The sequence below is a fragment of the Hydra viridissima genome, unplaced genomic scaffold, assembly GCF_058129835.1.
Source record: "Hydra viridissima isolate aposymbiotic clone 2 unplaced genomic scaffold, HvirCarnegie_v1 scaffold_14, whole genome shotgun sequence".
NCBI classification, from domain to species: domain Eukaryota; kingdom Metazoa; phylum Cnidaria; class Hydrozoa; order Anthoathecata; family Hydridae; genus Hydra; species Hydra viridissima.
The window spans coordinates 7,819,491-7,832,727 of record NW_028324313.1 but is presented as its reverse complement, the minus strand read 5'-3'; the positions used below and the strand labels follow the sequence as shown (position 1 = coordinate 7,832,727).

The 13,237-nt window shown below is 27.6% G+C and overlaps 1 protein-coding gene and 1 long non-coding RNA gene across 3 annotated transcripts; both read right to left on the bottom strand.

Moving 5' to 3' along the window:
- Positions 1–1,777: 1,777 nt before the first annotated feature.
- On the bottom strand, positions 1,778–8,966 carry LOC145181234 (roquin-1-like). 2 transcript variants are annotated; one of them, XM_080056282.2, is made up of 15 exons: positions 7,773–8,966; positions 7,394–7,547; positions 7,163–7,210; positions 6,916–7,068; positions 6,610–6,828; positions 6,444–6,485; positions 6,242–6,351; positions 5,923–6,110; positions 5,702–5,800; positions 5,090–5,466; positions 4,693–4,929; positions 4,491–4,525; positions 4,252–4,309; positions 3,971–4,140; positions 1,778–3,679 (listed from the first exon to the last, which is right to left on the bottom strand). In XM_080056282.2, the coding sequence occupies exons 1-14, from the start codon at positions 8,384–8,386 to the stop codon at positions 3,985–3,987; spliced, it is 2,490 nt and encodes an 829-aa protein (XP_079912408.2). In that variant the 5' UTR covers positions 8,387–8,966; the 3' UTR covers positions 1,778–3,679; positions 3,971–3,984. The 2 variants fall into 2 exon arrangements, with proteins under 2 accessions (XP_079912408.2, XP_079912410.2); XM_080056284.2 differs by having other exon boundaries at positions 3,971–4,137.
- A 1,027-nt stretch (positions 8,967–9,993) lies between these two features.
- LOC149879122 (uncharacterized) lies at positions 9,994–12,136 on the bottom strand. Its single transcript, XR_016446906.1, has 2 exons — positions 11,740–12,136; positions 9,994–11,566 (listed from the first exon to the last, which is right to left on the bottom strand). It is a non-coding gene; the product is annotated as an uncharacterized LOC149879122 (long non-coding RNA).
- Between the last annotated feature and the right edge of the window lie 1,101 nt (positions 12,137–13,237).

The window sequence follows — 13,237 nt, the reverse complement described above, 5'->3', positions numbered from 1 at the left end:
CATTCAAGTTATACACACACGCACGCACGCACACACACATGAGTAAATTTCTTCCAATACATGTTGAAACTTATTTGAAAAACTCAGAAGAAAATTGCAAAAATTAATAAAATACGAAAAGTATTTTTTTTTTGATTTTTGGTAAAACTGAATATTTGAAGCGAACTTTTTATGTTGTCAAATATCCATAAATTCGTGTTTCTTTTTTTACGGTTTACGGGATTTTTTTCTGAAGCAGCGAGGGAAAAAGTTGTAATAAAGAAAATTCTCTCTTTCAGATCCTTGATGTAGATATCCGCTGTCAAACGTTGTGTCTGGCAAATCTTTTAATTTTCCATAAAATCCAATCCCTCGATCGCAAAAGAACTAGACTTTGATTAACTGTAAGGTACGTTATTAGATCCTTCAGACAGCCAAAAACTATCGAAAAAAGATTAGGAAGTAGAAAAAGGAAGAGATTTTGAAACAAATCGAAACCAAGAAACATCAAGGTTTTCATTTTGAAGGACTGTGTTAGATTCTTGAAAATTGAAAGATTTAACTTGAGGTAAATGATAGAAAAGTTGAATGTGCAAGATTTTAGTTATTATGTTGATTTGGATTTGAAACGTGGGAATGGCTTATTCGGGGTATCAAGACGTTTAGTTAAAAGATAAGGTATGAAGGAACTCATTAATTAGAGTCAGGGAAAAAACGAAGTCTTAGTAGTATTTACTATTTATTTGGTAAATAAGTAGGAAATGTATCAGAACCATCAATCCTCGAACTTTGTTTCTTTGATCTGGATATCCGGACACGTTTTTCTCTACTACAACTTCATTTCTTAATTGGTGTTATTTTTTGCTAGGAAATATTTTGTTGGATACCTGGCCAGTGTTTGATAATTGACTGAAGTCTAAAAGTGTTCTTCTACAGGGCTCCCAGGAAAGAGTGGAATGAGATGAGAACAACTTGAAAAAGATATTAGAAAACTTGGATTCTTTTGAAATGAAATCTTTAGAAACTCTATTCCGTTTGTTTAAAATTTGCAAAATTTTTAGTTTTGCAGAAAAAAAATTTTTTCAAACAAATTACAATCTGGCTAAAAAAAAAAGGTGATAACAAAATCTAAAGATGTCGCTTATTTCAACACAAGAAGTTACTTTTAAATGTAAAACAAATAGTCTTTAAATTTAAAACAGGAAAAACCATTTATATGTCATTTAGAATAAGTGGACATCAAAACCATAAATTAGGAAATATTCACTAAAGTTCAAACCGACATGGATGAGGTTTAGAGGAACAGGAGGGAAGAGCATCCAGATTATGGAGGCAGTTTTCTAATGGCAGTTATTGAATTTGTGACGAAAAGAGTTTGTTTTTTTGTAAATAGGTATTTTTATATTTAAAGTCTGTAAGACATCCTAAAACTTTTCTGTTTTATAGGGGGCACGATTTAATTTCTCTTAGCGTCACACAACATTTTTGCATTTTTCTTCTAAGTACTTTTGTGGTTATAATTATATCTTAACTTTCATAAAAAACATTTCCTCAAATAAGCAATAAAATTGTTTATGTAAATTTCGACCAATCGTACAAAGACTCACTCAAAAGCAATTAGATAAAGAAATGATATATACATTATGTTCTTCATGAGATAATCGCAGCATAATTATTATAATTGTTTACGAATAATTTAGACGTCATATTGAAAAATGAAACAGCAATTATTTGTAAAAGTAAGTTCAAAGTAGTTCAACCGGGAAGAGCTATTAAGGGCTTAAAAAAGAAAACAATATTCATAGCATGTTTTTCCACAGTATAACAAAACTAATGTTTATAAGACTCCTACAAAAAAATATTCGTAACCCAATGTGGGCTATGCATATATATCGTAATAATACATGAATTAAAATGAAACGATAAGTTAAAACACTTATGTAACTTTGCAATACGCACTCCTAGAAAAACGTTGATTTTTCAAATCGCAAAATATCGATTATGTAAGATTTTGCGTATTCGTCCAAATAGTAATAAAAAAATAACAAGAACTTTTATGACAAGATCTTAAATATTTAAAAACCAAATACAAATTCTAACCTTCAGAGATGTTATAGTACGTATAAAAGCTTGGTCAAAATACAAGCTGTTTTTTTTTATATGCATGTCATACGAACAAATAATGCAAAAACACACGCACATACTACACAGTACAATTTGCTTCCGATGTTACATCATTAGAAAAATGATTTACAGTTTTGATTTTCTAAATTTTTCAAAAACAAAACAAAAACCTAAAATTTTTCATTTTCAAGCTGCTTACTTTTACAATTTTAACCCAGCAGGGGACCAGCAGTCATAATTTACATTCCATGTTTCTTAAACAAACAAACAAACAAACAGAGATTCACTATTAAATCGAAATCAGAAACAATATATCGTTAAAATTGGTTGTGTAACCTGATCTAAAAAACTGACAAGGATACACAAAACAAGGCAACAACAAGCTTTTTATAACATATATTTATAAAAAAACAAGACACGACCTGAACTCCCTTCAAACACAAAATAACAATCGCTCATTGAAATTCTAAAACTAAGCATTTTTTTCTTTAAAAAAAAAAAAAAAGATCTCGCGAGCATAGTTTTTTTTTTTTGCGAGCAAAAGATCTCGCGAGCATAATTTTTTTTGCGAGCAAAAGCAAAGTATCAAAAGTTCATACTGCGAAGATAAAATGGAGAAAGTTTTTACAAACAAATAAACGAACAAACAAAAACATAAGCTTATATTAAGCTGTTAATACAACTTTTTTTGTTGTATAAAAGCAAACAAATGATATATTCCTGAAAGAACTAGTTTGACAAATCTTTTAGCAATCACCATACTTATTCATAAAGGTGAAATATTCTTTTCAAAGGATTCGCTAAAAAATCTCCATATAAAACGGAAAAAATGGTTAAAAACCCAACAATACATATTACAACTACATATTAAAATTTTGAAAAAGAAGTAAACCCAGCTTCCATGGAAATTATTATGTTATAGCACATGACGACTATCATGTCACAAACATTATAAAAGTTGCTACTAAAGTAACTAATAATTATCTTGAACTGAAAATAAACTGTACACAGATTAAAAACAAAAATAAAAAAAAAATTATAAAAACTGAAAATAAAAGATGCAAAAAGCATTTTAAAAAATGAAAAAAAGAGATTTTAAGATTTCTAAAAATTTAAAGACCTTGAACTAGGAATTTTTTTAAAAAACGTAACGAACCAATTCGTGAAGACTTAAAAGCTTTTAAGCTTAATTTTTATGAATATAATAAACCTTATATCTATTAGAGGAAAGCATTTCTAAAAACGAGATATTCCTAACAAAGCATTTTTGTTTAATACATTTTATGTAACAGTAAAATATCAATACAAGCGTAACTAAACAAATTAATGTAAGATTGGCATTAAAATGTAACAAGCATGCACAACTTCTACATAATAGTTAATAATCAAGATTAAGTATGTGTGGTGCATGTTTGCTACAAAATGGCAAACCTGAGGTACATAATTGAACCAAAAATATGGTTAGCTACCCAAATGAAGCAAAATTAAAAAAAATAAAATAAAAAAAAGGTGCGAACCCTCAAACAGGTCATATTAAATATTTTGTACTTTTCAATTTTTTCTTCAACCAACTTCACTAAAAATAAAAAAAAAACAAAGAAACTTTTTTATAAATTCCTCTATACTTTCTGCTATTATAATTATTTGATGTCAAATAAGTAATTCTAGTTTTAATTGAATTGTTTTTGGGTATAGTTAATTATAATTAATTTTAGTATAAATGATATCCTAAATACAAAAGGGTTTTGTTGCTTAAATACAAAAACTGTTACAAGAGATTTCAGATGTGAAAGCAAAAATTGCTAAGTCCACAAAGGAGCTCAAGAAGACCCAAAAATAGCCTATGAAAAACAAAGGAATGACTTACGAAAACAAAAATCTTCAATCATCAGAGAGTAGTTTAAAACCAGGTGGAGGGCGAACACCTCCAGATGTAGATCCAGCAAATAATCCCAACAATCCCTGTGAGTTTGAGCGATTGTTGTTAATATCGCCACTCCATTCCTTCATCATAGAATATCTTTTTTCATCTATCATCTAAAAAAAAAAAAAAAAATTCTGAAGTTGAAACAGCAAGTAACAAAATAAAAATGATTGAAAAATTTAATGTGTGTAAATATTAAAATAAAGACAAATATTAACATGTACATCATATTTTTTCCCAATAGATTCACTTGATAAATTTCTTTCATCTGTATCCAAAACCCTAAACAAGAAATCTTTTATGTAAAGACCTTTTTGTACAAAATCATAAGGATACATGAATAGATGCAATATAGATTAATCTAAAAAAAATACACATGAAAAAATATATAGTCCACAAATCTAAATCATTTTAACCACATGAGTGTGTAAAGACAGAGACTGTAATTCCTAATCTGATTTACCTGCAATCCTTTGATTCTTTCCATGACCAAGTGTTCTGAAAAAAAAATTGCTTTAAAAATTGATACATAAATTCAATCAAAACTTTAATTGATCAAGTTTAGATTTTGTTAAAGTTCGAATTTTAATTAAGTTAAAATTTATGTGAATTATATTCAAAACACAAAATTGTATAGGTTAACTTGAAAAAGATTTAGTTCATACTGATTTCTTCATGGAATCAATAGAGGGAGCAGCCCATATTTTAGATTCACCCCATAACTTCTCATTTGATTGGGGAGAGGTTTGTGATATACTACTAGAACCACTTGATCTTGGAGAACATGTATCAGAGGAGTAACCCAAAGATGAACCTCGTCCAGAATCAATAAAAGTATCTATTCGAGACTTTCCTCCAAGCTTCCATTCATCTTTTAAGTCTTTTAATAGGGGAATATTTAACTGTAATGAAATTTATTTAAGAAACTATAAAAAAAATAAGATTAATAAATTGTTAAATAAAAAGTAAGACTAATAATTATATAAAAATAAGATTAAATAAATTATTAAAAAATAAGGGAATTATTCATAAAAAATTTTAACTTTATTGAACACGACTCACTGTTAATTCAGAATCACTTTTCAATGAAGTACTTGGATTTCCACATCCTCTTGCAAGAGCTGTTCTGGTAGTAAAACTATGTGCAGCAAATGGTTGACTAAACATTCCTGGATATTGAAAATAATCTTGACATTGATAAATTTGTGGGATAGCTGACTGTTGCTGATACACTGTACCATTGGTCATATAAGAATGCTGGTTGCTTTGCAAATACATAGTTGGTGGAATCTGATGTTCTCTCATTTCAAAAAAATTCTGTTGATGCTGTGGCTGCTGTTGGTTAACATAAGCAACAGAATGATATAAAGTTGGGGTGGAGTGGATAGAGATTGGCTGAGATTCATATGATGCAGCTGACATGCTGAGTAAATCTCTTCCTAAAATGAATTATAATAAAAAACAAATCGAAAAAAATGACAAAGCACTTTAATGATAAATTTTAGTCTGAAAAATAGCTTTTCCTTGTACTCTTATAACAAATCTTTGTTTATTAAAATAGTGAAATATTTTTTTAACATTTCAAACGAGTTTAAAAAAAATTAAAAAAATAGGTTGATAACAAATCATTAAAATTTATCCTCTTATTAAAAAAGAAAAACATAAAAGTTTTACCTTCATTTTTAGCATGAGAAATTGGACAAATAGGGCTGAATGGTGATCCATTAGAGGCATCTAATCCAGTCACAGGTCTATAATGTGTTGTGACTATTCCTACATAAATATTTAAAAAATCATAATTTTAAGAAAGTAATAAAAGTGAAGAGGTAATACTGATTTTATGCTACCTCATGATTTCTATCATAATTATATATTTTTAATTATATAGTAAGCACCTTGCTGAGATTTTGATAAATTTGGATTAGGAGAACTTTGATTTAAATTTTTTTCCTCAAATTCATCATCAAGGTCATTTTCACACGAATCAGGAGAGCTGCTTGAATTAGCTCTAGAACTTTGTTGGTAAAACCCATTAGTTCCAGTAAGAGCACGCCCAGCTGGTATGCTTCTTCGTTTGCGATACCTTTAAATACAATTAAAACTATATATAATTTAGCATAGTTACAACTTATAATCTAAGTGCCTTCACATTAAAGAAAAATATAAGCATTTTAAAAATAAGTTATGCAACAATTATTTATAATTTGATTGTACCTTTCCAGTTCCTCCTCAGAGTGAGCAAAATTACAATTTGCTCCTCGTGGGCATGTATTTTTTTGTATAATATCACGACACATACTTGTACGATACTTTGTGTTAATCATCTATACATCAAATACAAATACAAAATAACTTGCTTTAAAAGTTTTAAAAAAAATCAAATTTAGATGAATTTTAAAATTTAATAAATACTTACTTGAGCACCTTCTATGTTTCCTTTGTTTTTACTTGCATAATCCTATATAAATACTTAAATAAAGATTCTGAAGAAAAATTAAATAAAATAGGATGAAGTATAGCAAATTTTTTAAACTTAAAATTGATTTAATAAAAAAAAAAAAAAAAAAAAAAAAAAAACTTACTTTGGCAAAAATTCTCAGCCCAGACACCACAACAAGTAGAGAAGTCATACATTCTTCAATATTTTTCCATAAAGGTGGTTCAGCTTCAGGATTTGGATCAATGCTGGCTAATTTTTCCAAATGCATTTGAAGGTCTTGCAAATTGTGCGGATCATCAGTTCTTTGCAATGCAATAATGAGTTCTTGTATACTTGATGCAAATGAAGCTGGAGTTTGAAGCTAAAAGTTTTTATGAAACTCATTGTTAATGCAATAAATAAAAACTTTAAACACTCAAAAATATGTAACAACTTTTTTCGTTTTAACCTTATCAATAATGGATTGCATATGAGATTTATGGTCATCATCTCCATACAAAAGGGCTGACCACTGCTCTGGAGAAATATGTAGTCCAGCTTCCATTGCAATCTGCACAATTTGTGCATCATGTTCTTTTCGAAGTGCTGAATAGGTCCGATACTGAAAAAAACATTTTTAGTATTAAAAAAAAAAAAAAAAAAATTTTACTTTAAAGAAAATTTAAAAATTGAATACTCAATAGTTAAATTAAAACCTTCTCATGAAGTTGAAGCAATGATGAATCACCGTCTCTCTTTGTTACCTGTAATTGGTTAATAGACTACATTAAATATAAATTTTATGTCAATAGAAAATAGTAACTTTTTTTACATTTTAGTTTAAAAACCCATTATCTTGACTGAATCCATGTTTAACTCAATAAATAAAAACTTTCATTCAACTTATTGCAGACAGTTAATCAAATAAAAAATATATCAAACATTACCTTAAAGCAAGAAGCTCTATAGAGCAACTGGACAACATGCCCAATACTAGTTTTTGATGCTTGTGTAAATTGTTTCTCTAAACGCTGAACAACAAATAAAACCAGAACTTTTCGTGATAGTGAAATTCCATCCTCTAATGACAAAAGTATCAACCTAGAAAAATTTTATAAAATACATTGAAAATAAAATTGATAATATTTTGTATTATCAATTTTATTTTCAATGTATTATAATTGATAGTATTTAAATTTAATTGATAATTTTTAAAAAAACCTGAACATTTTAAAAAAAATTGTTTTCCTTACAAAATTAAAAGTGAAAACTTATACCTTAGAAAAATAAACATCAAACATGTAAAAATAAAAAGTTAAATTTGACCTCAAAACTGCTTCTTGCATAGCAGGACCTAAAAACTGACAACCACGCTGTCTAACAGCTGCCCAAAGTGCTGTTGATAACGTCTGTGGACTTTGGTGCATTAAAATAAGCTCTTTTACAGCTCTCTCACCAATGCTTCGTGCAGCTCTCATGGCACGAGCTTGACCTTCCACCTCTGCAAGCTGACAATGCAAAATTGATACAATCTTTCGTTGCATTGGCCTTGTTAGAACCCCATTCCCACTTGTGTAGTTAGAATTAGAACTAGTTATAACAATATTTTGCAAGCATTCAGCTAAAGTCTCAATAGCAGATCTTGCAGCATCAAATTCTTTACGGTAAATTTTTATTTCAGGAATATCAACTTCAAAATATTCTGGAATTGTCCCCCCACATAAACTAAGTAATGCATAATTTACAGGAAGCTTTGTAATGTCATTTTTTATTTCTGCTTGGTCAAAGGGACATTGCTGTTTTGAGAGCCTTAGCAGGCATGACTTACAAATACTATGTCCACAGCCTAAACTTATAGGTGGTTTTAGTCCTGATTTAAATTCATTTTGGCAGACAGGGCATAATTTGAAGTCCGTCCATTGAGGTGCCTGTATTGGCATCTTCTTTTAAACTAAAATTTTATCAATTTTTAAAAAAATTTTGCCACTAAAATAAAAAATACAAACTGTTTATATAAAAAAAATGAAAATGAGAAATGAGAAAATAAAATAATAAACCAAAAATATGAAAAGTATCTACTTATACAAAACATTTTTTTTTTCTTTTTTTGAGAAAATCATTTTATTTATGTTCTTAATTGCAGCTGATAATTTTATACAGACATACTTTTGAAACAAAATTATAACATAAAATACTCAGACCAAAAATGCATTTAAGAAGTAAATTAATCTAAATTTCTCTGAAATCAGTATCAATATAATTGTAATTTCTATATCAATAATTGAATTTGAGTTGCCAAATAATGAATGTTTTTAAAATCTGAAGCAACTATACACAGCAAAATTAAAAGAATGAGACAGGTGCAAAAATAAAGCTGATTTATGACTCATTCATATCACATATTATTATTTAACTTTTCAGGATAAAAACAAATAATATTTTGAATATCAGAAAAAGAAAAAAAAAAAAACAAAAACAAGAAAATCATGTTAAAAAAACAAACCAAAAAAAAAAAAAAAACCAAAAAAAAACTGAAAAAAGAATTACAAAACCAAACACTTGTTCTCTCTCTCTCTCTCTCTCTCTCTCTCTCTCTCTATATATATATATATATATATATATATATATATATATATATATATATATATATATATATATATATATATATATATATATATATATATATATATATATATAATCAAAATGTAAATAAAAAAACACTGTGCATTTATCAAATAAATTATTGCTTAACTTTTATAAAAAATGTTGATACTAGGCTGAGGCTGAAAAAACATGAGCACAATATGTAAACACTGGTAGTGAATGACACAAAGTTTCAAATTTCATACTGAAATATGAAAGTGATTGTTAAAAGGTTTTAAAAACATTCACTATTGGAAAAATAATAAAACTGAGCACACTTCATTATGGAATATTTATTTCAAAGCATGGTGAATTATAAAACATTAACTCATTGCATAATCTTATAAATGATTCCAACAAACTTTAATTAATCTGAGGGAGCTTATAAAATATAATATAGGGTGATATAACATAAACAATACTGCAGGATGATTTAAATGATAATATAAACAATAGTGTGATGAGAAAACAAATAGAAACTTTCAATTTACATACATACATACATACATACATACATACATACATACATACATACACACACACACATACATACATACATACATGCATACATACATACATACATTATAATAATAATAGTAATGATGATGATGATGTTGATGATGATGATGATGATGATGATGATGATAATAATAATAATAATAATAATAGTAATAATAATAATAATAACAATAATAATAATAAATAATAATAATAAATAATAATAATAAATAATAATAATAAATAATAATAATAAATAATAATAATTTTAATAACAACAAAAACAAAATATTTTTTATAACAACAATATAAACAGTACTACTTAATAAACGTGTTTATGCCATTATTACTACTTATATATTATAAGTTAAAGCTAATATAATGAAAGTAAAAAGCTAACTCTACGCATTATCGAGTAATTATTATCATTATTATATACTTATTAACTTATATGATAAGTCTTTCAATACATTATCCAGCTTTAGTATACACAATTTTCAACCAGAACTCACAATATCACCTTCAATTTGAAATAAGCTAAAGTGATCGTTGGTAATGTAGCGATCATTCGGCATGGGTTTTTCTGTTTATATAAAAATTCGCTTTTACTTATATTTTACGCTTTCTACGCTGCGTTCAAACTTAACGTCACTGCTAAATCCGGAAACATTCTGTATTCATTTGCACCTCGTGTGCTTTCTATTTATTTGCAGAACAAATACGACGTTACTCGATTGGTCCATACTTTTCTTAGATTGTTTCAAGTTTTAAAAGCTGTTCTGATTGGATTCTTCATTTTAAAAGATTTTTTTCAAACTTTTGAAAACGAGGTTTTCATAGTAACGTCTTTTTATTAAACGCAAATTAGTTAAAAATAGAACCGTGTTGTTTTACTAATATCTCAATAATTATCATTATTCTAACCTTTTTTAAAAAAAAAACGTTTTTCAATACTTTATATAAACTAGAGTATTTTATCCTATGCTGTCTAAATTAATTCTAACGAAATACTTGCAAAGACAACCGTTTTAGTAAAAGATATTTTACATAGACTTTAGGTTAAATTCAACCTTTTCAGAGCTTTAGATAAAGAAAAGCATTAAATTCTCTTTTAAAATGATCAGCCTTATGGTTATGACTACTTCAAGAAGACCAACTTTATTAAAACAATTAAGAAAGGTTTAACAATCTTTTGACATCAATGAACGTATACGTCTTTGTTAAAACATTCTTCAGAAGCGTGCGTAATGAGGGCTTATCTGTAGCTTAGCAATAATAGTGGTGCATTTTTTAACAAGTACTATCTGGAAAAAATTGTCCTAAAGACGCCTAGACTACCAAACACTTGATGCTGATATGTATTTTTTTAGAAATTATGTTTTAAAACTTCTTTTGACTTGGGAGTTTTTTTTTATCATTTAACTTATCAATCCCAACTTGTCTCCAAATAATTTATGCATGTATGTATGTATGTATGTATGTATGTATGTATGTATGTATGTATGTATGTATGTATGTATGTATGTATGTATGTATGTATGTATGTATGTATGTATGTATGTATGTATGTATGTATGTATGTATGTATGTATGTATGTATGTATGTATGTATGTATGTATGTATGTATGTATGTATGTATGTATGTATGTATGTATGTATGTATGTATGTATGTATGTATGTATGTATGTACATATATATATACATATATAAATACATACATACATATACACACATTCATTTTTATTTATTTTTTTTTCAAAACCGTGATTTAAAATGAATGGTAAGAAATTTTAATTTGGAATCAATGAAGAGTTAATAACAACTACGTTTAGAAAGATTGCTTTTAAACTCCTAAGGAAATTCTTGCGGTCTAATTAACGCAAAATAATGACAAAATCATTTAAGAAAAAAACTAATTAAATAGAAACATATCAAAACTTATCTACAGCAAATGCGTACTTGAGACATCGATAGAAACTGAAAAGAAAGCTTTTGCTTTATTAGTAAAATAATAAATAATCTAAACAATAATGTTATTCGCCAACAATTGTAAAACCTCAAAAAAATTGAAAATATTTCGTCAAACTTTTTTCTAAAACAAATTTAATATCACTAATAGACTGAATGAAAAAGCCGGCAAACCAGCATACAATTTATATCAGCAACAAATTTAAAAAATTCCATGGCGCCGAGTACGAAAATTCTCTTCTCCGTGTTAAACCGAAGAAATTGTTCAAATCTTAGGTATTGTTCTGAAAACAAAGATTTTTAATTCATAAGCCGCATAGCAAATATTTGAAATATTTGTGATAAAGTACGTATGTCGCAAACAAACCGCGTCAGTTTATCTTTACAGTTTGTTTTAATTCATTCGAATTGTATAGCATCTTTTTGACTGATTATTTCGAAACTTTCTAATTTATTTTATCTTTTTGCATAAATTTTTATAACTTTGACTCGATAAGTCTAATGCTCTCTTACTCAAAACGTTTTAATACAAATATTACAAAAACGAAAGGATACTATTTATAAGCATTTCAACCTAAGTTATCAATATATTTACGAAGATTTTGAGCAGGTTTTTTTTTTAAATCTCTATTTTCGTTTATCAGAACAACACGTACACGTGATTATTAGAACAACACGTACACGTGACATTTACATTGTTTCAGTTTCGAAGTTGACGAAGTTTATTTTCATTTTCAAGTTTTGTTTAAACAACACACCCTTTTTAATAAAATACATTCAAAATAGAAAAAGGCAAAGTAAGCAAAATTTAATTTTAATTTCGTTTTATTTCATGTTCTATTTTGAAATGATATAATACAAATATTCCTTGTCTTTAGGCTCACTCAAAAAATTTCTCTATACTTTGTAAAGCTGATCAAGTAGACAAACTAATAATCGAATTACCTATGGAATGTAAGATTACTCAGTGAATATTTGTATCTCATGACTTAAAACAAAGTTGAATTCATTTCCATAAAATGAACTGCGAATAAAATGATACTAGCATTAGGTGCACCTAACTAAGCAATTCAATTGAATTCAATTAGGTAATCCTCGGATTATGCGCACGAATAGAGTCTTGATCTTTACATCCAATTGGCTAACACTTTTATTGCAGCTATTCTTTTTAACAGACTGAAAAGTTTTCGTTTGAAAGTTTCTCCCAAGAGGTTTATCAAGGAAAAAATTAAGTCTTTTTTTTAAAAAAAAAATCTTAAAAGAAATTCAAATGTAATCCCTACAGCGCGTTTATCTATTTGATTTTGGGGAGGGAGAGGAAAGGGAAAATGGGAGCAAGGGGAGGGTGATCTTATATCAAGTAGATATCTTTAAACACTAAGTTGAAACAATGATGGCGTCTTTACTAAGCGTTTAAGTAACATCATAATGTGTCATTTGGAGAGTATCGTTTTTCAAGTAATTTTGAGAATTCGTTGAAGTTTGTTGTGTGACGATTTCTTTGAAATCGTCACACAACAAACACCAACGAATTCTCAAAATTACTTGAAAAAACAACTTTCTATCCAAACATATTTCACATTAAAAACCCCGATTTATCATCGCACGTGAAACTATTTAAATTAGACCTTCTGTTTTTTAAAATCTAAATTGAGAAACTTTGATTTGAAACCCGAAACG

Excerpts from the sequence above, each read along its gene's own strand:
- LOC145181234 (XM_080056282.2), bottom strand. The coding sequence starts at position 8,386 with ATGCCAATACAGGCACCTCAATGGACGGACTTCAAATTATGCCCTGTC. Across the intron at positions 7,069-7,162 it reads TGCTTCAACTTCATGAGAAG|TATCGGACCTATTCAGCACT; the intron begins GTTTTAATTTAA and ends TGTTTTTTTCAG. Across the intron at positions 4,930-5,089 it reads AAAGTGATTCTGAATTAACA|TTAAATATTCCCCTATTAAA; the intron begins GTGAGTCGTGTT and ends ATTTCATTACAG.